Here is a 26,741-nt window from a genome sequence, read left to right as displayed (position 1 = left end):
GTTTCCTAAGACTTCACTTATTTAGCATCTGTGGCAATTTTTAAGATAAATGTATACACGTATTAGAAAAAAAATTATACACAGTTAGCACTCAGAAGAAAATTATTGACATTTCAGGGTATTGCTATGTATTTTTTCTAAGCATTTTTACATATATGAAATAGTATTATATAAACATATCATTAAAAGCTCTTCATTAATATTTATATATCATAAATGTTTCATAAATATGTATTCAGCTACATATTTACATTTTATGGGTGATTTAAAATTTATTTAACCATTCTCCTATACTTGCAGACATATTGTTTTCAGATATAAATAACACTGCAACAAACATCTCTAAGAGCTTTTCTTTGTTTCATATTTTATTTCACATGGAATATGTGGTGAATTTAATATGATTTGCCATGAAGTGTTGATTTGGACTATTTGTGGAGAAAGAGGTTGCCAAACACACTCATGCTGTAAAAATAAAAGAAATAGTCATTTGCCTACTGTCAAGAACCACCTACTCTGATGCTTCAACACTTGTACATGCAGCACTTTAAATTTTCTGTGTTCCTTTTAATACTTTTTATTTCAGTTTTTCAATAACTCTATGAATGGCTTATGGCAAACATTATCAGCCTCATTTTATAGATTGGGAAACATGCTTAGAGGGGCTAGCTGGTCTGCCCAAGGCCACAGAGAAGAATAAAGAGCAGATACCATTCAAAAAATGGTGTTAAGATGCCAACACCAGTACTCTTTCCAGGTAAAAATTCAGCAAATACTTGGATACTGATATATCACCGTAACAGATTACACTGAATCCTAGCCAGACTCTTCCCCAGCCCTTTACCTGGCCTAGCAACAAGCTTTAAATAACAAAGGAAAAGAAAGAGTTCCTAGAACCACAGCAGCCTTTCCTTGCCCAGTGCTGAGGATAGGCAGACTGAGAATTCTTCTTTTGCTTTTCCCTCACTATTTATCAACACCAAAACATCTCTCATTCACCATTATCTTAACCAGGAATTATAATGCATCAGAGGATATATTGGTTAAGCTATAAATTGAACACTCTCTCAGATGATTTTAGGGAGCAAATCTGGGTCTGCTCCCCTCCCATGATTTTTTTGTGGCAATATACCTATGAATCTTCTCTCACAGTGACTTATTTTCTGGGGTGATGTCCACAAATAGCTAATTAGGTCCATTTTTTTTTCACTCTTCTGTTTCAATTTTAGGATGAGTTATTTCTTATACTCTTCTTCAATGTTTTTACATCCACCCTATGGGAGAACTCAGCTGCTTTACACTCTCCCTATGGCACTAAAAGTAAAACCACATTTGAAATGTTAAAGTCAATTATAGGCAGAAGATGTGGCTCAGACAAGTAGATGCTGAGACAAAAACTGTTAAGGTAGAGTACTGTCACATGAGAACCAACTTCAAAAACTAGTGACATTTAGCTTAAAACGTCAAAGAAATATAATAATACTCCCCAATATAATGAAAGGGTATCATGCACTCATTCAAGCAGAGGATACATTAGTGGTTCTCAAACTATTAGAGGGGCTGGAAATCCCTTGGGGAGTTTGTGAATAATGCAGATTCCTGGGTCCTGCCCCCAGAGAATCTGATTGGTTTGATTTAATATGAAGCTCAGCAATATTCATTTTCAAAGAACCCCTGGGTGATTCTTAGAAAGTCCACAGCCTATAAGGAGTACTGCTCTATATCACTGATCTCCATGGTACAGTACACATAGCCAAGAGAAGGTTCAAGAGAATCACCTGGGACTTCTATTAGTATTTCTCATACATTTAAAATTTTACACTTTATAAAGCATCTATTAATGAAAGCTATACATATGTCATTAATAAATAAATGTAAATATATTGGGGAAACATGCTCAAATTATTATTATTTTTTGCAGTACGCAGGCCTCTCACCGTTGTGGCCTCTCCCCTTGCGGAGCACAGGCTCCGGACGCGTAGGCTCAGCGGCCATGGCTCACGGGCCCAGCCGCTCTGCGGCATGTGGGATCTTCCCGGACCGGGGCACGAACCTGTGTCCCCTGCAACGGCAGGTGGACTCTCAACCACTGCTCCACCAGGGAAGCCCTCAAATTATTTTTTGGTAACAGGATGTTTGATTTTAAAGGTTTAGACATTCTTGTTATAAAGGATAAATTATTTGTGATGCAGTAGAAGAGATTCACACACAGAGTAGGATGTGAGAAGCAGGAAGAAAAGGATGCTGGTTTTGGAGTCAGAAAGATGTAGGACTGAATCAGAGTTAGAACTTCTTAGTTTTGTGACTCTAAGCAAGTTCACTTAACTTTTCTGAGATTGTTTTTCCATCTTTAAGAGAGACACAATAGGACATACATCCTGTAATTGTTAAAATAAGCATTCTGAAAGCATTTAACATAGTGACTGGCAAACTTAGCTTCTTTCTTTCTTTCTTTCTTTTTTTGTCATCATAAATCTTGCATTTATGATGCCCTTTTCCCCCATGGAACCCATGTTTTGAAAGATTTTGTTTACCAACAAAATAGCATCAACAAGTAACTCATATTTTCATTTTTTAATAATTGAAGCCAGATTAAATTGTCAGCTAGAACATCTAACTGTCATAAAAAGTATTATCAAATAGAGGTAAAATAATTTCAAACAGAAGCAAAGAAACAAGATTTCGGGGATTCTTTTGGTATAGTTTTATTGGCAATAAATATGTGGTATGCAATATTTATTAGACTTAAAATGCAATACCTATTAGACTTAAAAATGTTTAAAAAGCTTCTAAATCACTATTCTTAATCTTTGAGGACCCTGTAGGCCAGTGATCATAGGTTACAAGCCACTAAACTAGAGGAGCTAAGGTCTCTTCCAAATCTAATTTACCATTCCATTAAATCATTGGGGCTTCATAGAAATGGAATACATGACACTGTCTTTTGTTTTCTTTCTAAAATCAAGGTTTTGAAAATTAAATTTAAAATTTTGAGATATTATGAATTCACGTGCAGTTATAAAAAGTAACAGAACGATTCCATGTACCCATTACCCAGTTCCCTTCAATGGTAAGACCTTTCAAAATTATAGCACAAAGTCACAACCCAGATATTCATACTGATACGACAAAGATACAGAACATTTCCATCACCACAAGCATCCTTCACTTTAACCTTTTCTAGATATTCCTACTTCCCCCCTCCCTATCACTAACTGGGTGACCACATATATGGTCTCCATTTCTATTGATATAATATTGTTGTTTCAAGAATGTTATATAAATGGAATCATACAGCACTTAATCTTCTGGGATTGGCATTTTTCACTCAGCATAATTCCCTCAAGATTCATCCAAGTTGTTCCATGTACTAGTAGTTTGTTCCTGACACTTTCATAATGTTTATTATGATCTACCTAGTTGAACTATCTGATCAAAAACTATTTCTGCATACTAGTAGCCATTAATTTCATTAATTGTAATGAAAGAAACTCTTTAAAAGATTTATTGTAGGGCTTCCCTGGTGGCGCAGTGGTTGAGAGTCTGCCTGCCAATGCAGGGGACACGGGTTCGTGCCCCGGTCCAGGAAGATCCCACATGCCGCGGAACAGCTGGGCCCGTGAGCCATGGCCGCTGAGCCTGCGCGTCCAGAGCCTGTGCTCCGCAACGGGAGAGGCCACAACAGTGAGAGGCCCGCGTATCGCAAAAAAAAAAAAAAAAAAAAAAAGATGTATTGCATTCTGTGATCAGAACTATATTTTTGGAAAAGGAAAACAAGAATTTATCTTAGTATGTTGGAAACCCAGAAGTTTCCTTTTCCTCTTATCTTTCTCCTTTTTGATTTCTCAATTTAAAAAGTGTTTACCTTTCATGGTTTTAAAACTCTTGTTTTTATAACATTAGAAATATTATGTTATTCAAAATTATATTTTTCTGGAAAGCAACTTGGAAATATGTATCAAAAATCCTATTATGTATTTGAACTCATTAATTCCACTTCTAGGATTCTGGCCTCAGGAAATAAGTATTAATGTGGGCAAGAACTGGTATACAAAAGTTTCACTTTATAATAGTAAAAAATTGAGAAAAGTTCAACTGTAAAAAAACCAAAAAACCCCAGAGGCTTTGTTAAATAAATGATACAACAACTATATAGACATTTTTAATAAAATGAGAAATGCTCATAATATAACACGAAGTGAAAAAAGGGATACAAAACTTCCTTTTCTACCAGATTTTAAATTCTCTTTATTGACTAGTATATAAGCAGCACCCAGAATAGCCCCTAGTACATTACCAGTAGGCACTCTATAAATATTTGTTGAATGACAAAAAGGTTATGATAAACCTAAAGAAAAAATTTTTACAGGTCATTAGGTTGCTGAAAAACTCAAAGCCAATTTTAAAACACTGTATTTTATCTTGTATATATTTTTCCATTATAAGAGAAATGCATACTTAATATAGAAACTTTATCATATCATAAAGTTTATCAAAGTTTCTATCATATCATAGAAACTTTACCGTCATATGATAAAGTGGGAGGAGGTGCTTAGAATCACTCATATTTTCAATATCCCAAAGCAATCGTTATTAAAAATATTTTGAGATATTAATTTTCTTTCTCTTTCTTATGCACATTTTTATGCACATTTTAAAATGGTTCTGTGATGGTCTAGTAGTTTTACTCAGCTTTTCCACTTATTATACACATTATCACATTATAAACTCAATAAAAAACATGGTTTAGGGAATTCATTGGTGGTCCAGTGGTTAGGACTTGGTGTTTTCACTGCCATGGGCCCGGGTTCAATCCCTGGTTGGGGAACTAAGATCCTACAAGCCACATGGGGTGGCCAAAAAAAATTTTTTAAGTTAAAAAAATAAAATAAAAAAACAGGGTTTAAGAGGTGAACAGTCTGTTGATTATTATTTCCAAACTTTACTGTCAGGCAGTACATTGTTTACAATTAGTCACTACTATAAGTAATGCTGTATTTAGAATTATCTCCAGTAGTTTACCATCATCAGAATCAAAAGGCTTTAGGGGGAAGAAAAAAAGGCCCAGGGACAAAATTAATGTCAGTTGAGGCAATTATAGCACACAGTGATTAAAAACTTTGAAGTCAGACAGATCTGAGTCTGAACTCCAGCTCTGCCACATTCGAGTTTTCTAAATTTGGACAACCTACTTAGCTCTCTAAACTTTGGTTTCCTTTGCTGTAAAATGAAGATAATAGTAGTAGGTCTCCTTACAGGGAAGGACCAAATATAACACTTCACATAAAGCACTGCCCTCAGTACCTGGTACTCAGCAAGTGTCTCAATCAGAGTTACTAAAATCATCATCATGATCAAATGTTGCCACTTGGTATAATTTTCTCCCTTATTCTTTATATGTCTTCTTATTTCTCTCTTATTTTAATTGCTCTGCATTATATATGTTTTTATTTTAAGTTGCTTCATATCTTTCTTAGCAATAGGGGTCCATTATAAATACATAAAAAAATGAACAAAAAATCTGAAGCCTTCCTGAGTTAGTCATATAGCACATAAATAATAGCAATGGTTACTGACAGGGTCAGACCTGTACTCATTCGTTAACATGAATTAACTCATGCAATTTTTACTATAAAACATTTCCTCTTATTGTTAAAACATGACAAAAACAAATCCAGGAGTCATAACGTATGTTTAATTACAAATTTTCAAAATAACTATCTGTATGGTTTTATAATTCTTTTTAGATGACAATTGCCTGAGAACTTAAAACTACATTACACAGTGCTAGTCAATGCCTTTCTACATCAAATATTTAATTCCCTTTCAAAAACATTTTAAAGGCACAGTGGTTGGAGTAACTTAAGTGTTCAGCAGTAAGAGAATAGCATTTGATGGAACAGTGGCCATCATGATAATGAGTAATTATGAAGATTATCAAAGTAATACAAAAAATGTATATGATAGAATATGTAGTGAAAAATAGCAGAAGAAATAGCTATGTATACTAGGATTGTTATACTACAGAAATATAAGCCTGTGAAAAAACACTGGGAGGGAATATAAAAATAACTTATTAGGTTATAGTGGTGGTGCCGTTTTCTTAACTCAATCTTTCAAATTTTCTGAGTATTTTATGGTTTGAAATATAGATACAAAGATAAAGCGAGTCCTCAATTATAATGTTATCTAATATTTTGCAGATTTTAATAGCACAGAATAGAAAAACACTTTTGAGGACAGTTAGGTCTCATTCCCTAACAGCTCTATTTTAAGGGGTTTATATATAGTAACGATGACGGCTAATATTCATCAAGAACTTGCAATGTGTCAAGCACTATCTTAGGTACCCTACACGTATTAATCAGTCTAACCCTCAGAGTTCTAGGGGTTTGGCACTATTATTACCCCAATTTCACAAATGGACAAACCGAGGCACAGAGTGGTTATATACCCTGCCTCAGGTCACACAGCTAGTCAGGCCAGGATTTAAATCCAGGCAGTCAGGCTCCAGATGCAGTGCCCCTAACCATTACATGGACTGTTTCTTAATTCAAAATATGTAATGGGAAAATTACTTAACTGCTCCATGCCTCAGTTTCCCCATCTGTAACATGAAGATAATAATAGTACTTCCTTTACAAATTTATTATGAGGATTAAATGAGCACAATACATGTAAAGTACTTAGAACAGTGCTTGACACATATTAAGGGTTTTGTAAGTGCTTGCTGTATATTATGTGACTTTTAGTTTTTTTGTGGGCTACATATATTTTTGAAATTAAAGAGCAACTATATGCATATGCAAAAATTTACTGTCTGTCTCAGATAATATACTTGGTCTTATTACCTTGCCTAGGAATAACATGAAATCCCCCACTGTGTTGATGGCAGCTACTCGCAAAGCATTCTCCACGAGAATGACAAAGGCATCCTTCGCTGAGGTGCAGAAGTTGGTGCTGTTGATAGCTGTGGCTGTGTATGCATTCTGGACAAAAAGCAAAAACAATTTTTCATCAGTAAATATAATCTTTAAGATTTAAACCAAACATAGTTAAAGCATAGCTTGTAAAACTATTTCACAGTTAAACCCATGGCTTTGGTGAGGTACAGATTTAGATTAAGCACAAGGAAATATGAGACATTAAAAAAAAACCTGATATGGTAATGAGAGCTTCTCATTTGGCCTAGTTTAGGTCCTTTAAAAACATTGATATTTATTAAAAAACACATAAACCTTTCCAATATCCATTAACTTCTTCCATGTATTAGTACATCAAATCATAATTTAAACTTGCCTAGATATCTTGGGTTCATTACCATGCACATCAGTGATGCATTATTACCACTTCAGTGATGCATTAAAAGCTGCGCGCGCGTGCGCGCACACACACACACACACACACAAACACACACACAAAGGCATCAGATTGCTGTGCTGCTTTATCTGGAACACCTCCTCTTTGATACTTTCTTCTATGCTGTCTTATCTCATAGTTCTTGCAATAGACAGCTGTCTGTTGCCAAGCTTATACCCCTCCCTCGTAGGGCAGGATCCTAAATCCCCTTTAAGAAAACAGACCTTCCCCATTCTCTTGGAGTCTGAGTGAAACTGACACTACCTCCAGCTCTTGGGGTGGGCCTTGGCTGATGTAAGCCAATCAACATGTTCTACCTACAACAACGGATTCAGGGATTGGTACATAAACTAATCAGAGCCTATGAAAATAAAAGATGTTCCCTGGAGCTTCCGGGGGAAAAAAAGAAGTTTTCTTTCTCTTCCATAGGTGCTCCTGACAGAGCAGCTCTCTCATTTTTCTGGACAGCAGGGTGTGAGGGTACGAATTGCCATGGCTGTTTTGCCAACGTAATGGAAGTCAGAACAGAGAGAGGAACCAGGTACTCGCATTGGGTGACAATGTTTGCATGATTAGGAACTAGCCAGATTCTGGACTTCTTAGTTATTGAAGCTAATAAATTGCTAAAAATCTCTCCCTTCTCCTCTCTCCCCCACCCCCTTCTCACTTTTGCTCTTTTTTAGGCCAGACTGAATTGGTATATGATAGAATATGAAGTGGTCATGTTTTCTTTGACCACTCAGACTTTTTCCTTCTTTTTTACATTGCATTCTAGAACAGCATTGGCATTTTCTGGGAAATGTGAATAAGTAACATAACATGAAATATGTCTGAGTCTTAGAAGGGAACGTATACCTACTTTGGAACTAAAACTTACCAAGAGGGAAGGAACCCAGCTCCATCCATCAACAGTCAAGAGGATTAAAGTTTTACTGAGCTCTGCCCACCAGAGCAACAGTCAGCTCTACCCACCACCAGTCCCTCCCATCAGGAAACTTACACAAGCCTCTTAAATAGCCTCATCCACCAGAGGGCAGACAGCAGAAGCAAGAAGAACTACAATCCTGCGGCCTGAGGAACAGAAACCACATTCACAGAAAGATAGACAAGATGAAAAGGCAGAGGGCTATGTACCAGATGAAGGAACAAGATAAAACTCCAGAAAAACAACTAAATGAAGTGGAGATAGGCAACCTTCCAGAAAAAAAATTCAGGATAATGATAGTGAAGATGATCCACTACCTCAGAAAAAGAATGGAGACAAAGATCGAGAAGATACAAGAAATGTTTAACAAAGGCCTAAAATAATTAAAGAACAAACAAACAGAGATGAACAATACAATAATTGAAATGAAAACTACATTACAAGGAATCAATAGCAGAATAACTGAGGCAGAAGAACTGAGAAGTGACCTGGAAGACAGAATGGTGGAATTCACCGCCATGGAACAGAATAAAGAAAAAAGAATGAAAAGAAATGAAGACAGCCTAAGAGACCTCTGGGACAACATTAAATGCAACAACATTCGCATTATAGGCGTCCCAGAAGAAGAGAGACAGAAAGGACCAGAGAAAATATTTCAAGAGATTATTGTCGAAAATCTCCCTAACATGGGAAAGGAAATAGCCACCCAAATCCAGGACGTGCAGCGAGCCCGATACAGGACAAACCCAAGGAGAAACACACCAAGACACATAGTAATCAAATTGGCAAAAATTAAAGACAGAGAAAAATTATTGAAAGCAGCAAGGGAAAAACAACAAATAACATACAAGGGAACTCCCATAAGGTTACCAGCTGATTTCTCAGCAGAAACTTTACAAGCCAGAAGGGAGTGGCATGATATAATTAAAGTGATGAAAGGGAAGAAGCTACAACTGCAAGGATCTCATTAAGATTCGATGGAGAAATCAAAAGCTTTACAGACAAGCAAAAGCTAAGAGAATTCAGCACCACCAAACCAGCTCTACAACAAATGCTAAAGGAACTTCTCTAAGTGGGAAACACAAGAGAAGAAAAGGACCTACACAGACAAACCCAAAACAATTAAGAAAATGGTCACAGGAACATACATATTGATAATATACCTTAAACGTGAATGGATTAAATGCTCCAACCAAAAGACACAGGCTTGCTGAATGGATACAAAAACAAGACCCATATATATGCTGTGTACAAGACACCCACTTCAGACCTAGGGACACATACAGACTGAAAGTGAGGGGATGGAAAAAGATATTCCATGCAAATGGAAATCAAAAGAAAGCTAGAGTAGCAAAACTCATATCAGGTAAAATAGACTTTAAAATAAAGAATGTTACAAGAAACAAGGAAGGAAACTACATAATAATCAAGGGATCAATCCAAGAAGAAAATATAACAATTATAAATAAATATGCACCCAACATAGGAGCACCTCAATACATAAGGCAACTGGTAACAGATCTAAAAGAGGAAATCGACAGTAACACAATAATAGTGGGGGACTTTAACACCACAGTTACACCAATGGACAGATCACCCAAACAGAAAATTAATAAGGAAACACAAGCCTTAAATGACACAATAGACCAGATAGATTTAATTGATATTTATAGGACATTCCATCAAAAAACAGCAGATTACACTTTCTTCTCAAGTGCGCATGGAACATTCTCCAGGATAGATCACATCTTGGGTCACAAATCAAGCCTCAGTAAATTTTAAAAAACTGAAATCATTTCAAGCATCTTTTCTGACCACAACGCTATGTGATTAGAAATTAATTATGGGGAAAAAAACGTAAAAAACACAAACACATGGAGGCTAAACAATACGTTACTAAATAACCAAGAGATCGCTGAAGAAATCAGAGAGGAAATCAAAAAATACTTAGAGACAAATGACAATGAAAACACGACAATCCAAAACCTATGGGATGCAGCAACAACAGTTCTAAGAGGAAAGTTTATAGCTATACAAGCCTACCTCAAGAAATAAGAAAAATCTCAAATAAACAATCAAACCTCACACCTAAAGGAACTAGAGAAAGAAGAACAAACAAAACCCAAAGTTAGTAGAAGGAAAGAAATCATAAAAATCAGAGCAGAAATAAATGAAATAGAAACAGAGAAAACAATAGCAAAGATCAATAAAACTAAAAGCTGGTTTTTTGCGAAGATAAACAAAATTGATAAACCATTAGCCAGACTCATCAAGAAAAAGAGGGAGAGGACTCAAATCAATAAAATTCGAAATGAAAAAGGAGAAGTTACAACAGACACAGCAGAAATACAAAGCATCCTAAAAGAATACTATAAGCAACTCTATGCCAACAAAATGGACAACCTGGAAGAAATGGACAAATTCTTAGACTGGTATAACCTTCCAAGACTGAACCAGGAAGAAATAGAAAATATGAACAGACCAATCACAAGCAATGAAATTGAAACTGTGATTAAAAATCTTCCAACAAACAAAAGTCCAGGACCAGATGGCTTCACAGGTGAATTATACCAAACATTTAGAGAAGAGCTAACACCCATCCTTCTCAAACTCTTCCAAAAAATTACAGAGGAAGGAACGCTCCCAAACTCATTCTATGAGGCCACCATCACCCTAACACCCAAACCAGACAAAGATACTATAAAAAAAAAAGAAAATTACAGACCAATATCACTGATGAATATAGATGCAAAAATCCTCAACAAAATACTAGCAAACAGAATCCAACAACACATTAAAAGGATCATACACCATGATCAAGTGGGATTTATCCCAGGGATGCAAGGATTCTTCAATATATGCAAATCAATCAATGTGATACACCACATTAACAAATTGAAGGATAAAAACCATATGATCATCTCAAGAGATGCCGAAAAAGCTTTTGACAAAATTCAACACCCATTTATGATAAAAACTCTCCAGAAACTGGGCATAGAGGGAACCTACCTCAACATAATAAGGGCCATATACGACAAACCCACAGCAAACATCATTCTCAATGGTGAAAAACTGAAAGCATTTCCTCTAAGATCAGGAACAAGACAAGGATGTCCACTCTCACTACTATTATTCAACATAGTTTTGGAAGTCCTAGCCATGGCAGAAGAAAAAGAAATAAAAGGAATACAAACTGGAAAAGAAGAAGTAAAACTGTCACTGTTTGCAGACATGATACTATACATAGAGAATCCTAAAGATGCCACCAGAAAACTACTAGAACTAATCAATGAATTTGGTAAAGTTGCAGGATACAAAATTAATGCACAGGAATCTCTTGCATTCCTATACACTAATGATGAAAAATCTGAAAGAGAAATTAAGGAAACACTCCCATTTACCACTGCAAAAAAATGAATAAAATACCTAGGGGGCCTCCCTGGTGGCGCAGTGGTTGGGAGTCCGCCTGCCGATGCAGGGGATACGGGTTCGTGCCCCGGTCTGGGAGGATCCCATATGCCGCGGAGCGGCTGGGCCCGTGAGCCATGGCCTCTGGGCCTGCGCGTCCGGAGCCTGTGCTCCGCAACGGGAGAGGCCACAACAGTGAGAGGCCCGCATACCGCAAAAAGAAAAAAAAAAAAAAAAAAAAATACCTAGGAATAAACCTACCTAGGGAGACAAAATACCTATATGCAGAAAACTATAAGACACTGATGAAAGAAAATAAAGATGATACCAACAGATGGAGAGATATACCATATTCTTGGAATGGAAGAATCAATATTGTGAAAATGACTCTACTACCCAAAGTAATCTACAGATTCAATGCAATCTCTATCAAATTACCAATGGCATTTTTTAATGGAACTACAATAAAAAATCTTAAAATTTGTATGGAGACACAAAAGACCCCGAATAGCCAAAGCAGTTTTGAGCGAAAAAAATGGAGCTGGAGGAATCAGACTCCCTGACTTCAGACTATACTACAAAGCTACAGTCATCAAGACAATATGGTACTGGCACAAAAACAGAAACATAGATCAATGGAAAAAGATAGAAAGCCCAGAGATAAACCCACGCACCTATGGTCAACTAATCTATGACAAAGGAGGCAAGGATATACAATGGAGAAAAGACAGTCTCTTCAATAAGTGGTGCTGGGAAAACTGGACAGCTACATGTAAAAGAATGAAATTAGAATACTCCCTAACACCATACACAAAAATAAACTCAAGGGCTTCCCTGGTGGCACAGTGGTTGAGAGTCTGCCTGCCGATGCAGGGGACATGGGTTCGTGCCCCAGTCCGGGAAGATCTCACATGCAACGGAGCGGCTGGGCCCATGAGCCATGGCCACTGAGCCTGCACGTCCGGAGCCTGTGCTCCGCAATGGGAGAGGCCACAACAGTGAGAGGCCCGCGTACCGCAAAAAAAATAAAAATAAAAAAATAAAAATAAACTCAAAATGGATTTGCGACCTAAATGTAAGACTGGACACTATAAAACTCTTAGAGGAAAACATAGGAAGAACACTCTTTGACATAAATCACAGCAAGATCTTTTTTGATCCACCTCCTAGAGTAATGGAAATAAAAACAAAAATAAACAAATGGGACCTAATGAAACTTAAAAGCTTTTGCACAGCAAAGGAAACTATAAACAAGGCCAAAAGACAACCCTCAGAATGGGAGAAAATATTTGCAAATGAACCAACGGACAAAGGATTAATCTCCAAAATATATAAAGAGCTCATACAGCTCAATATTAAAGAAACAAACAACCCAATCCAAAAATGGGCAGAAGACCTAAATAGACATTTCTCCAAAGAAGACATACAGATGGCCAAGAACCATATGAAAAGCTGCTCACCATCACTAATTATTAGAGAAATGCAAATCAAAACTACAATGAGGTATCACCTCACACCAATTAGAATGGGCATCATCAGAAAATCTACAAACAACAAATGCTGGAGAGGGTGTGGGTAAAAGTGAACCCTCCTGCACTGTTGGTGGGAATGTAAATTGATACAGCCACTATGGAGAACAGTATGGAGGTTCCTTAAAAAACTAAAAATAGAATTACCATATGATCCAGCAATCCCACTACTGGGCATATACCCAGAGGAAACCATAATTCAAAAAGACACGTGCACCCCAATGTTCATTGCAGCACTATTTACAATAGCCAGGTCATGGAAGCAACCTAAATGTCCATCAACAGACGAATGGGTGAAGAAGATGTGGTACATACATACAATGGAATATTACTCAGCCATAAAAAGGAACGAAATTGGGTCATTTGTAGAGACGTGGATGGATCTAGAGACTGTCACACAGAGTGCAGTAAGTCAGAAAGAGAAAAAGAAATATTGTATATTAACGCATGTATGTGGAACCTAGAAAAATGGTACAGATGAACCGGTTTGCAGGGCAGAAGTTGAGACACAGATGTAGAGAACAAATGTATGGACACCAAGGGGGGAAAGCCACGGGGTGGTGGGGGTGGTGGTGTGATGAATTGGGTGATTGGGATTGACATGTATACACTGAAGTGTATAAAATTGATGATTAATATAAACCTGCTGTATAAAAAAATAAATTAAATAAAATTTAAAAATTCAAAAAAACCCCAAAAAACTAATACTAAACTTTCTTTGGGTTATTTGTATGGAAATATGTTAATATAAATGTTTTAGAGATTACATGAGATTCCTAAAAATCATATATGTTCTGGTATAATGTTATAAGTTATAATTCTAGTTATTACTTTAAAATGTGTATCTCAGAAATAACTAAATTTCCTTGTCAATTGCATTATTATGAACTTTCATCAAACCTTTAACCGTGGTCATTTTTAAGTCTTTTGTCATTTACACACAGTTCTGGGTGTACTCTGATGGTTTTGCAAAAATGTTCCTATAAAAGGGTTTCATCTTCAAGGAATTCATGGAAAAGACTCTGACAAGTACAGGTTTCTGGTAACTGACTGTACTGCTGAACTGAATGAATTAGCATTTTCAGAAATCTAATGGAAAACTGATGAATTCATAAAAGTGCTAACAAAAGATCAAGATGAAAAAAAATATTACATGGGACTGAGTGAACTAATGAGGATGATTATAATTTTTGTGACTTTCTGTTTGAATAAAAAAAATGTAAAAAAAATACAATGATGTATATATATTTGTGTATACACATTTAGTGATTTATGGATTTGGTATTTTTCATCATTCTAATAATAATTTCCTTTTGACAAAATAAACAAACAAACAAAAACTTACAGTCCTGAGAAATTTTTGGTTTTGTGCTGACTTAAGAAATTGTTGGTGAGTCCAAAATATGGAAGTTGTTGGAAAACTGCAGGACACGTAGGGCTTACTTTACACTGTGTTGTCTGAAAAGTTTTAAACATTGAGCCCAGGAGAGATGGTCTTTAATTTATGAATGTTCCAACTGTAGGCGTGTTAATTATTAAGAACCTGGTATGAAGATGAGGTTTGAGTTATCAAAAATTTAGCTTGCCATTATATGCTTAATTTTATTGGTTAAAAATGCAGAACTTTTCAGGGCCAAGGAGAGAGTACTATACTGAGTAGGTCACTACTTGTGGTTCATAAACTTTTTTCAGTAATGGAGCAGCAAGAAATTATGTTGCTCTTTGAGAAATATAGTATGATTTTGATATATGAAATTCCATCATACAAATTGGCGTAACATCACAATATATTACTATATCATGTTTGCAGGTCTTCTTATCTTGAAAGCTAATATACACAACATTTTAAGGAAATCATACTATTAAATTGTCCTGGTAACATTCATTTGCTGCTTGCTCACTTATACTGTCATCTGCCAGTGTTTCCTATCAGTTAAAAGGCAGCAGGCACCTAACTGCAGTGGTTCACATTTTTTCAACTTCTACAAAGCTTCTTTTGAAACATTCTGAAATAACTATACTTTTGATCTTGTATAACAGTAACTCGGCTGAAAAATGATAAAGACTTCCCAAGCCTGATCTATTCTCAAAGAACCCAGATTGGTTCCCAGTTCTCATCACTTCCCTATGTACTCAGGAAAAACCCTATTTAACAATTTATTCTAGAGCAGAGGTTTTCAAACTACCACCTGTGGGCTAAATTTGTACTTCTGTACATAAGTTTTATTGGAAAACAGCCATGTTCATTTGTTTACAAACTGTTTTGGCTGTTTTCATGTTATGATGGCAGAACAGAGCAATTGTGGCAGGGACTTTATGGCCCACAAAGCCAAAAATATTCACTGTCCGGTCCTTTGCAGAAAAACTTTGCTGACCCCGGCTCTAGAGTAACGCCAAGAATCAATACCAACGTCACTTACAGTCTAGGGAACCCACCTTCTCATCTCTTTCGAAATACAAACCACATTTGCTCATTTCCAGTCTATTAGTACCTTTTTCCACAATTCTAGACTTGTAGCATTTTTTACTATAATTCTTCAGTTCAACAATTGACAAATGTCCTTGGTGATCTGAGATACAATTTCCCTGAAGAGAAAAACCTTATTTCCCCTATTCTAAGATATGATCCAGGGGCTAATAAGCCACTTATTTAATAAAAGGTTTTCAGAGGGAAATACCCTATTAACTATATACATACTATATATATGTATACACACATATATACATATATATTATTAATGCTGATGTAAAAAAGCATCATTATAATGTCTAGAATCAAGGATATTGGATGACCCATTTAAATCAACTAGGTGTTGTCTTAAATCCCACCCCCTCAGTGAGGACCAACAACTCTTAACTATGTTGTTCTCCGCTTTCCAGTTTGAACATAACTTTCCTTGAAAGAAGAGACAGAAGCAAGAGAGGATCCACACACCTCCAATCTCTCTTCTCTGTTATCATCAGACCAGCTGAGTCTAGGAGCAGACCCAACACTTCCAAACTAAACTACAGATGTTTTTTTTTTTTTGCTCTCATTAATTTTCAGAAACTTCAGTTCATTTGACAATTATTATTCTTCCTCTGCTGCTTCTTTCTTCTCTCCCCCACCCAGCTCCACCCATTCCATCTACTTTTAGAGCAAAAGGCTATTTGTAGACATGAAAGGAGGCAACAATGATTTCTTTTCTCCACTCCTCAGTTCCAGGGTTGGATATTCTCATAGAAGTTTAGCCTTCTTGGCAATATTCCTACAGATCTATGCAACTGCTTTATATTCAACCTGACTGAAAAAAGTAGGTGGATACTTTATAAACGTTTTCCCTCTCTCAAGGCAGCAAGATGAGCTACATGTGATACACAAAGGTCAAGATGACCTCTTCAGGAAGAACAATGTGCTAAGAGCATAGCAGGCCATTGAAATTTCCCTCTGCTTCTATACCTCTTAGTCTAAAAGATTCATGCTAAGGTTCTCAAGAGATTCTGAGTCCTTTGTAGCTTCCCCTAAAAACTGTTCTCTGAGCTTTCTGCAGACCACTTAGTTAAGATTTTTAGAGCCCACCCACGTGCTTCCCAGACCGCCTTCCTGATCTTGAGCAAAACTGCCCACAGACAGGCATAATGATTAACATTTAGCCTGTGCACAACATCTGCTCAGGCAGGACACAGGCTTAGAGACTATTCAATTCTCAGAAGCAAGATAAAAGATGATCACCACCCAGGAGTCTTTTTAAAAGGATGCCTGTTAGTCCAAGTGGTCCCTGGCGTGTGCATTTTTGTGAAAAAGTACTGGTCATGTGGAAGAAAATATGTTAGGGCAGAGGATCGCCGGGCAGGTAACCCAGGCCTGCCTGGCCACGGGTCAGAGAACAGCTTCTACATTTTTACACATTCTTTCTTTTGTTCACTGAAGGACCTAGAAATTCTCTTAAAGTTTAAAATCTTTACATAATAACTCACTTAATAGGGGCAAGCTAGACAGCAATGGTAGGAAAAGGGGAACAGTTATGTACAACTTTGTGGATCACTATACATTAAATAAGGGAAATGGTAAGTAAAATGATCCCTTTCTTATTTTGAGTGAGGGAATGGAAGGGGCACAAAGTCCAATCTATACCACATATTTCATTCAGTTTGGTTGCAAATATTATTTTAAGGGGCATAAGAATTAAAAATATGTTGCAAATCTTAATTTAAATAGACTGTCTTTAAAACCATCACTTATCTTAGTTTACAGCATGAAAGATGAAAGTTTGAGATGTTTGCATATTCTCTATAATAAACTATACTTTAGTTTTCTTTAAGTTTCACAAAAATGTATATACAGTTGACCCTTGATCAATGCAGGGGCTGGGGTGCCAACTCCCCCTCACAGTCGAAGATCCCCATATAACTTTATGTTTTCTGTGGTTCCAGCATCCGTGGATTCAACCAACAGTGGATTGTACAGTACTGTAGTATTTATTTTAAAAATTTGCATATAAGTGGACCCGCACAATTTGTTTTTCATTCTATGTTGATTTCACTACATTAGCATATTAAATGACACACCCACCCATGCCAGTACTGTACATTAAGGACCAAAACAGGATAAAAAGGGGGTGGCACCCCACTCCCTCGAAAAAGCCCTGCCCCTTGCTTGGTAGACTAATGCATGTGCCTCCCCATCATTAGCCTCACTCCTCCTCCCTTTAAAATTAAATCCCTCTTGCCAGGTGGGCGAGAAGTTCATCTGTGATGGACCCACACAATTTAAAACTATGTTGTTCAAGGGTCAACTGTCGGACGCTGTGCATTGTCATGGTAAGATCTAGGTAAACTTAGATTAGAAAACTTCCTCCACCTCTAGGTCATGTGATCTGCCACAAGGTACCAGGCTCAATTTTCTCATGTATAACAGAGGAAATGTGCCTTCCTTTCAGAGTTGTGTAGAGAAAGTGATAATATATATGAAGTGCTTTGTATACTATCAAGGATTTAAGTAGGTGCTCAAAAAATAACTCCCACTCATACTATGTAGAGAAAAGCTTTATAATCTTAAGAGCTTATCAGCCAGAGAGCAGATACCCTCCAGTGTTAAATGTACTATCTTCAAGTGGAGTCAAAGTAAATCAAGGCCTGAGTAATCCAATGCCCAAATGTAACAGATTCTAGTTGTAACAATCTTTCTACCTAAAGTGAATTCTATAGGTTAGATTAGATGTACCATAACTTTCCTGTCACATTAAGATAAGCACCTGCAGAAAAAAAGAGCAGTTCACAGTTCACTCTGCTTATCTGCAAAACTCTAGCCCCTATGCTGTAAATATTTAATAGCTTATTTTAAAAATCTAAAGCTCTTTTTTTTGAAGTCAGCTGTATTTTCCACATTGTTTAGCATTGAAGCATGGTTTGGGATTATGGAATTTCATAGTGTGCTGCACAATGACTCTGGTCTACCCTGCCTCCAAGTAAACACTCCTCTCTATTATCCTCTACATCCTCTAAGGCAGTGGCAACAAACTGGTGGCCTATGGGCAACTGACATTGTGGGGTCCAAAGACAACACAGTGTTTGCTTTGGCTCACTCAGAGTCATTCTTTTCTTTATTAGTTGTCAACATTTTAATAGCAGGAGATAAAATGCAAACATCCAGAATTCTGGCTTCTCTTAGAAAACTGGAAGAGTTAGAAACTGTCTATAAATTCTCACATGGCAAACAGTATCCCAGAGCTAAGTAGTGACGGCCCTCTTTGGATGGAAAATGAGCTCTCCAGTTGACCACTCTCTACTACTCCCTATTGCTTTAGACCCTGGCTGCTGCACTCACTTACAGAAGTGATGTAACGGACTTCAACCGGCCCTGCAGGGGTTTGTGTTGTCCAGTCCTGCTCCAGGCTTTTGACTGTGGGTTGCATGCTGACATCAGGAGTTGACAGCAGAAGAAAGGATAGGAGGAAAACGATGCAAAGGGACATTAACTAACTCATTGTTAACCATTTCCAGAGGGTACTACACAAAACAGAACTCCAACTGAGAGACTCTGCTCGTGAAGTGTGAGCCACAGTGCACGGCACATGGTAAGTGCTCAGTAAGTGTTAGCTGGCATTATAATTAGTATTATGTTTTCAATGTACTCTGCTGAATACTCTAAAGATAACCTCAGAGAATAAACAGGTGACTTGACAAGAAATCTTTGAAAAATAAGAAGGAGGGATTTGCATCACAGGATACTTGAGATATATAATGAAGTATAATTTAATATTCCAGTACTGTACACCTGTAACTTATATAATACTGCACATCAACTATACTTCAAAAAATTTTTTAAATTAAAAACAAACAAACAAACAGTGCCAGTAGAAGAATAGATCAGAAAAGAAAGCCCAAAGACAGACTCAAGTATGACATGTAAGAGTTTAACACATGATCAAATTGACATTTCACAGCAGAAGAAAGGATAGATTAATCACTAACTGGTCCTGGGACAACTGATTAAATCCCAGATAAACTAAAATGTTTTTTTTTCCCCTTTTAAAAAGGGGGAATCTCTAAAGGACTACATGAAAAAATTCTAGAATAATTATTTGATCTTGAGGTGGGGAAAAGTTTTCTAAGTGTAAAAGCCAAGTAAGAAACCATGAAAGAAAAGTTGAATAGAACTGACAAGAGAAAATAAAAAATATAACTGCTGCACATTATAAAAATGTAAAAGAAATTAACTGTGGGCTGTACTATAGAATAAGATTCACCACTCACTGAGCACATGCTTAGAGCACTGTAGACTCTCTTCATCCTCATGGTAACAGGCACTACAGATACTCTTTTGTTTTTTAAATTTATTTAATTAATTAATTTATTTCTGGGGCTGCGTTGGGTCTTTGTTGCTGTGCACAGGCTTTCTGTAGTTGCGGTGAGTGGGGGCTACTCTTTGTTGCGGTGTGCAGGCTTCTCACTTCAGTGGCTTCTCCTGCTGCAGAGCACGGGCTCTAGGCGCGTGGGCTTCAGTAGTTGCAGCATGCGGGCTCAGTAGTTGTGGCTCACGGGCTCTAGAGCACAGGCTCAGTAGTTGTGGTGCATGGGCTTAGTTGCTCCGTGGCCTGTGGGATCTTCCCAGACCAGGGCTCAAACCCGTGTCCCCTGCATTGGCAGGCGGATTCTTAACCACTGTGCCACCAGGGAAGTCCCACTACAGATACTCTTATTAGCCCCATTTTACATATGAGGTTTCGAGCTTATCAGACATTAATTGAAGTGAAATACTGCAAAACGTTTTCTCAAAGCTAATGATAAGTATTTTAATGAAAGTGGTAGGCAGTTAGACATGAGCGGCTCCTCGCCCTGTCCTGGACAGGGTCATCTTTCCCTCCCCGACCTGGACATGGGTGATCAGAACATGCCCAGAGATCTTCCCTTTCTGCGATCAAGGACCGCTAGGATTCCAGCCTTATGGAGACCAAACAAGACGAACCCACCAGCACAGGTTGACTCAGGCCCACCAAGACCTAAAAGGAGCCTCAGAGTAAAACCCGGGGTTCATTATGCCGTATTTATAATAAATTAGCATTGCGGTTTTTGCCCATGTCCCCCGGGGTTTCGCTTGGGTGCTTCTGGGTAAGTGCCTGAGCACAAAGAGAAAAGTCATATAACCTAAACTGTCAATCACCTCGGCAGTCAAATGACGCAAGCCACAAGGAAGGACTTTCCACCACTCTGAAAAACCAGCCCCACGCCCTCTGCGGGCTACTTCTGGTTTCCGGTCGGCCTGCTCCCCTTCTCTCTCTTGGGAGTATATTCTCGCTTTGCTTAATAAAACTTCTGCTGCTTAAAACTGCTCTATGTCTCTCGACTGAGTTCTCTCCTTCGGGAGGTCCAGGACAGAGGAATTGCCGTTTGGCCGGTAACAAAAGTGTTATGTTAGCATGGTGAGATCATGGGTGATGTTTTGTTCTTATCTTGGTTTTCCAAACTCTTCAGTATCATTTTTTTTTTATTTAAAAAAATTTTTTTTTGTGGTACGTGGGCCTCTCACTGTTGTGGCCTCTCCCGTTGCGGAGCACAGGCTCCGGACGCGCAGGCTCAGCGGCCATGGCTCACGGGCCCAGCCGCTCCACGGCATGTGGGATCCTCCCGGACCAGGGCACGAACCCGTGTCCCCTGCATCGGCAGGCGGACTCTCAACCACTGTGCCACCAGGGAAGCCCCAAACTCTTCAGTATATTACATTACATTTATTTTTAGAGAAAATAGATTCATTTGTAGAACTACCTTTTGAATTTTCTTTGTCATAGCTCTGTTATCTTAGAGTAAAACATAGGGAGTTCTTTCTTTTTCCTTTTTTTTTTTTTTTTTTTGCGGTACACGGGCCTCCCACTGCTGTGGCCCCCTCCCCCCCCCCACCCCGTTGCGGAGCACAGGCTCCGGACTAGGGAGTTCTTTATAAAAAAATAAAATGCGGTAGAGGGAGAACGATAACAACATTTACTAGGTATCTACCAAGAGTTAGACACTGTAAGAGCTGATTTATCTGCATTATATTTCATCCTAACCTAAAGCCTGTGAGGACAGGTATATTTTTCTCCAATTACTGAAGAAGAAAACTGAGACTCAGAGCTTTCACTGAGCTTGCCAAACAGTTAAACTGCTGGGGAATGAAACATGTCTTCAACATCTGGGCTCTCTTTATTGGGCCTCCCCCCAGTTATCCACTGTACCTTCTCCAACAAGGCTATAAAAGTGTGGGCTCAATCCTATGTGTATGGGAAAAGGAACTTCATTTTCAGAAAGCAATGATAAATAAAATACAGGAGACAAAACGAAAGGTGTGAGTCGACTCCATCATCTTGGTGCCAGCTATGGCTTCATTTCTAGCAGAGCACTAAGCTTACAGCTGCCGAATGTGTGTGATCGCACTAAAAATGTCCCTTCTTGCACTAGTAGATCATACTCTTATATCCTGTTTTCTCAAAGTTTAGAAAAGTCTCTGGAGCTCGTTTATTCAGTACCACCATGACCCCTATCATCTTAAACACTTCAAACAGATGGGTGCTTATCCAGCTCTGAAACGTTTCACAGGAACAAGGGTTAAAAAATTCCACTGGTAACTGGTACTTATGTTTAACCTGTCATGGCAGGAAGTATTCTAATGTCTTCAATATGTTGACTTCATTTCAAATAAAATTCCTACGAAAACAAGAGACATGAAGCTCCAGTGGTAACCAGTTCCCATATTGCAATGCTTCGTATTCCCAAAGAGAACTACCAGGTATGAGTTCAGAATCACTCTCCCTAAACTTTTGCTCCCATATTTGATTTACTACTATTTTGATGCTTCCCTTGAATCTTCAGACATCATGCCTACCTAATGAGGATGCAAAATGGACAAAACCTGTAAAAGAAAGACCAACTTGTAGTTTGGATATACATCTCAGGACTGCTGGGACTAAACTGCTGACTAATGTTTAGCTTGGAATGAGCGGAAAACTTTGGATGTTTGCACCTGGTTACTGACCATCTTGACATGATGTGATTTGTTTTCTTCCTGTAGTATAACTGCACATATCCTTTTTGAGATTCTTAGAGTTTTATATCACTGTCTCCATCTTTTTTAGTGCAAATATTCATTGATTAACTAATCATTCATTCAGAAAACATTTAAAGACCACCTACTGTATACCAGGCACTTGTGATAGTTTCTGGAGAGACAAAAGTAAGTCTTGCCTTTAAGGACGTAAAAGTCTAAAGGATGAGATGAAGAAGTGAACAGACAACTCCCATATAGTGTTCTGAGTGTTTTCACAGAGGTATGAACTGGTGTTGTGGAAAGTCAGAGGAGGGGCTGGGGTAATGAGGGAAAGTTCCTTAGAGGTGATGCTCAGGAAAAATCATTAAGGATCAGTAAGAGTTAATCAAGCATTGGAAGGAAGTTATTCCCTGCACATTTTGGAAACTGCGAGAGCAAAAGGTGCCTGTGGGAACTGAAAACAGAGAGCTGAGGTTAGCCCATATCTCTGAGAATAAGCTATTTAGTGACAGATACAAAATGTAATGATGATTACCTTTAGTGCATCCATCAACTTTTTTGATGAAGATGACTTGGTCCCAAACCAAATTTTAAAGGACATAATTTTTCAGAATGTTATGGTTGTTACTAATTACTTTAATAATAACCTTCCAAATGCTTTACATCCATAGAGTATGATGAGCTACAAGAATGTATTTTGCTAATGAAATGTCATACCTACTTTATCATATTAACCATAAAACTCCAATAAAGCAAACTCCAGGCAAGCTCAACACCATCACCATAGGACTCCTACCCTTTGACTACCCGTGAGTGAATGGAAAGTGTAATGTTACCCTGAAATCACTTAAAGGTAAATGGTGAGAAAGTCAATTTTTATCTTTGGTCTATTAGATGAGGGCATCAGTACATTAGAATTGATTTTCAGCACCTGGAGAAAAGTGGTTAAAAAAAAAAAAAAAAACCAACCCAGATGAATAGAGTACTTCACAGCGAGAGTCCTACTTGCTCAGATACAAAGACCCACTCTGCTAAGAACTGTTACCCCGTAAGTATCAGTCCCTCCATTTGACCTTAGAAATAGCAATTCCTTTGATAATATTTTCCAGGCCAGTATCATAGTCTTCAGCAGTTAGACAAAAAACAAAAACAAAAAGAACCCCACGGCATACAGAGCATGCTAGTTTTGAACAATAGTAGACAGCTGCAAAAAGGAGCAAGTGTCACAACAGCTTTTCACTAAAGCTTTCAAAAAGCATTAAAAGAATTAAAGAACTATGGCTAGAGTAGACAGATTCTCAGAGAAAATCAAAGATGAAAGGATGTGAATTAAGGGATAAGAGATAAATGTCTTTCCTGAAAGATGGACCCTAATGATATTTTATCAATGTACTACAATTAATTAATAATAAGCCTTGGTAAGAACATATATTACGTTTAAAAACAAGAATATGATTGAAACAGTTATACTTGATCAAGGCACAATGTATAACACCATGAGAAAAACAAAACATCTTTCACTTAAGCTCAATAACTTTATCTTGGAAGAAGAAACAATGAACCTATCTTTAAAAGTGAATGTTAAATGTATTTTTAAAACATTTTACCTTGGGGCCGGGTGGGGGATGAATTGGGAGATTGGGATTGGCATATATACACTAATATGTATAAAACAGATAACTAATAAGAACCTGCTGTATAGCTCAGGGAACTCTGCTGTACAGTAGAAATTAACACAACATTGTAAAACAAGTATAACCCAATTAACAAAAAAAGAAACATAGAAAGGATATGACAATTAAAAACAAACAAACAAAAAAATAAAAAACCAGAAAAAACATTTTACCTGATTTAAATAATTTAGGCACTTTTCAAGACACCAAAGGCAACAAATGCAAGATTTCAGCACACATCGAGCACAAGCATTTTCCTGGAAAGAATGAAAAATGGAAATAATTAAAGACCAAACAATCAAACCATATCATATAGAATATTCTAAATTTTAGAAAAATAAAAATTAAGAAAAATCACAACCTATGCTTCAAAGCCTCCACACTCACCCTTTTTTTCCTCAAAATGTAATGGCTGAATTATTTTTAATCAGTTCAATTCAACATTTACTTAGTACTTATTGCATACAAGATATAAGGTATATAAGACCAACAAGGAACTTATAATCTAGTAGGAGAAAAAAAAAGCGCTAAACATAACAACAATTAGAATCAGAATATGATATAGATACTAGTGCTATGAGAGTGGAGAAGAGAGAGAGAAGACATCACCTGGGAGGTGAGAGGACTCAGGGGAGGCTTCTAGGAAGAGGGGGCATTTGAGCTAAGCTATGTAGAAATGCATGGTATTTCTGCAGTCAAGGACAGAAAGGAGGTTCCAAGGAAGAAAGCGTGTTGAGTCCACACAGAGGAAGAGAAGCACAGGACATTTGGGGAAACTACAGAGTGCAAGAGTGGGAGACAAAGGGGAAGAATTAGATTCTACTAGGCAAGGACTTTGAAAAAAAAACATTTGCACTTGGACTTAATATCGCTGGGGACTTTGCGACATGCAGAACTGACGTTCTGGAATTTGCCCACAGAAAGTCCAGAAAAGGGTTTTTCCTTACCTTTCCTTTGAGCTGACTGTGAATGTACATAAGGATCATTCGTGGAATTTTGACTAATGTGATAATGAAAGATCCTTTCGCCACAGTACCAAGGTGATAACGAATAAGGCGATTCACTGATGCCAGAATAGGTGTAAATGGCAAATTCCTTTTATCCCTATATAAAAGACCAAGATGGAAAAACAGAAATGGTTTAGAGTCCAAAAGAGTGAAAAATTAGTTCATTTTTCTTATTCTAGCTCTATGACAAAATGGCAAAGTAATATAAACGCTACAGATGTACCATGTAAAATTAATGTTTCATTGCTTTATGGTAGTTTCATGGGGTTCTTATGCTGTAACACTTTAAGTTAAATAAAACTGTGCTTTTAAAGCTCTTATTAGTAAATAGTTATGGGGTTAATTGTAGAATCAGATAATGGAACTTAAAAAGATGTTAGACCTGGCACCTCATTATAATAGAAAACTATAAGGCCTATTGTAGTGTATATTCAGCTATGAAGTTAGGAAAGGAAGTCACAATACTTGTTCTGATCCATACAAATTAAAAAGACTTGTTATCCTTTGATGGACGTTTATATAAAGCAAAAGTACATAAGACACTACTACAAGATTTGTTCTTCTGCTAAATGTAATTTAAGTGTAACATGACCTGCGGTTCTAATTAATTTTTTGAGAAAGCTACAGAAGAGTATAAAGAATAAAATAATAGCCTCCCATTTTCCTACCTCACAGAATGATCAACTACACATTTTGTTATATTCACTTCCAATTACTTTTTAAAGAAATGGAACACTTACTGGTCTCAGTTCCATTTCCTTTAGACAAAATCACTTAGATGATCTTAAGTTTTCTTTCTTTCTTTCTTTTTTAAATTGAATTATAATTGACCTACAACACTATGTTAGTTCTGGGTGTACAACATAGTGATTCAATATTTCTATACATTACAAAATGATCACCACAATAAGTCTAGTTATCATCGGTCACTATATGAAGTTATTATCTTTCTCTTCCTGACTTATTTCACTTAGCATAATACCCTCTAGGTCCATCCATGTAGTTACAAGTTAAGTTTTCTGACAAGTATAAATTCTCACCTAGTAAAATAGTATGTTACCACAGCTCCTGCCACAGTCATCTGTTGACAGGCTAGAATAAATTCACTGATCCAAATCAGGCCCACCACATGGTACCACCACATGTATTGCAGAGGCCCAGAAACTCTGAACTCCACAAAGCCTTGGTCATTCTGAACAGCGCTGCCTAGGAAAATATCAAAGAAGGAAAGAAGGAGCACATAAAGCATAAACCAATAAGTATGGCTATTAAATCTAAGAGATTAATCTAATTTCCAACAATATGTCCCTATCCCCAAACCACTGACTTCATGATCACAGT

General features: G+C 37.3%; 1 protein-coding gene across 3 annotated transcripts in view; it reads right to left on the bottom strand.

The window, feature by feature from the left end:
* SLC44A1 (solute carrier family 44 member 1) overlaps positions 1–26,741 on the bottom strand; it is a 207,384-nt gene that overhangs the window by 52,211 nt on the left and 128,432 nt on the right. For all 3 annotated transcript variants that reach the window (XM_081238426.1, XM_081238425.1, XM_081238424.1), the window contains exons 10-13: positions 26,441–26,606; positions 25,341–25,497; positions 24,567–24,650; positions 6,852–6,989 (exon numbers count right to left, since the gene is read on the bottom strand). In XM_081238426.1, coding sequence (XP_081094552.1) covers positions 6,852–6,989; positions 24,567–24,650; positions 25,341–25,497; positions 26,441–26,606 — 545 coding nt within the window. The remainder of the gene's footprint in view (positions 1–6,851; positions 6,990–24,566; positions 24,651–25,340; positions 25,498–26,440; positions 26,607–26,741) is intronic.

This window comes from Mesoplodon bidens (genome assembly GCF_964165515.1).
Source record: "Mesoplodon bidens genome assembly, chromosome: 6".
NCBI lineage: Eukaryota > Metazoa > Chordata > Mammalia > Artiodactyla > Ziphiidae > Mesoplodon > Mesoplodon bidens.
The sequence above is the reverse complement of the archived record's forward strand: the minus strand, read 5'-3'. Positions and strand labels throughout refer to the sequence as shown.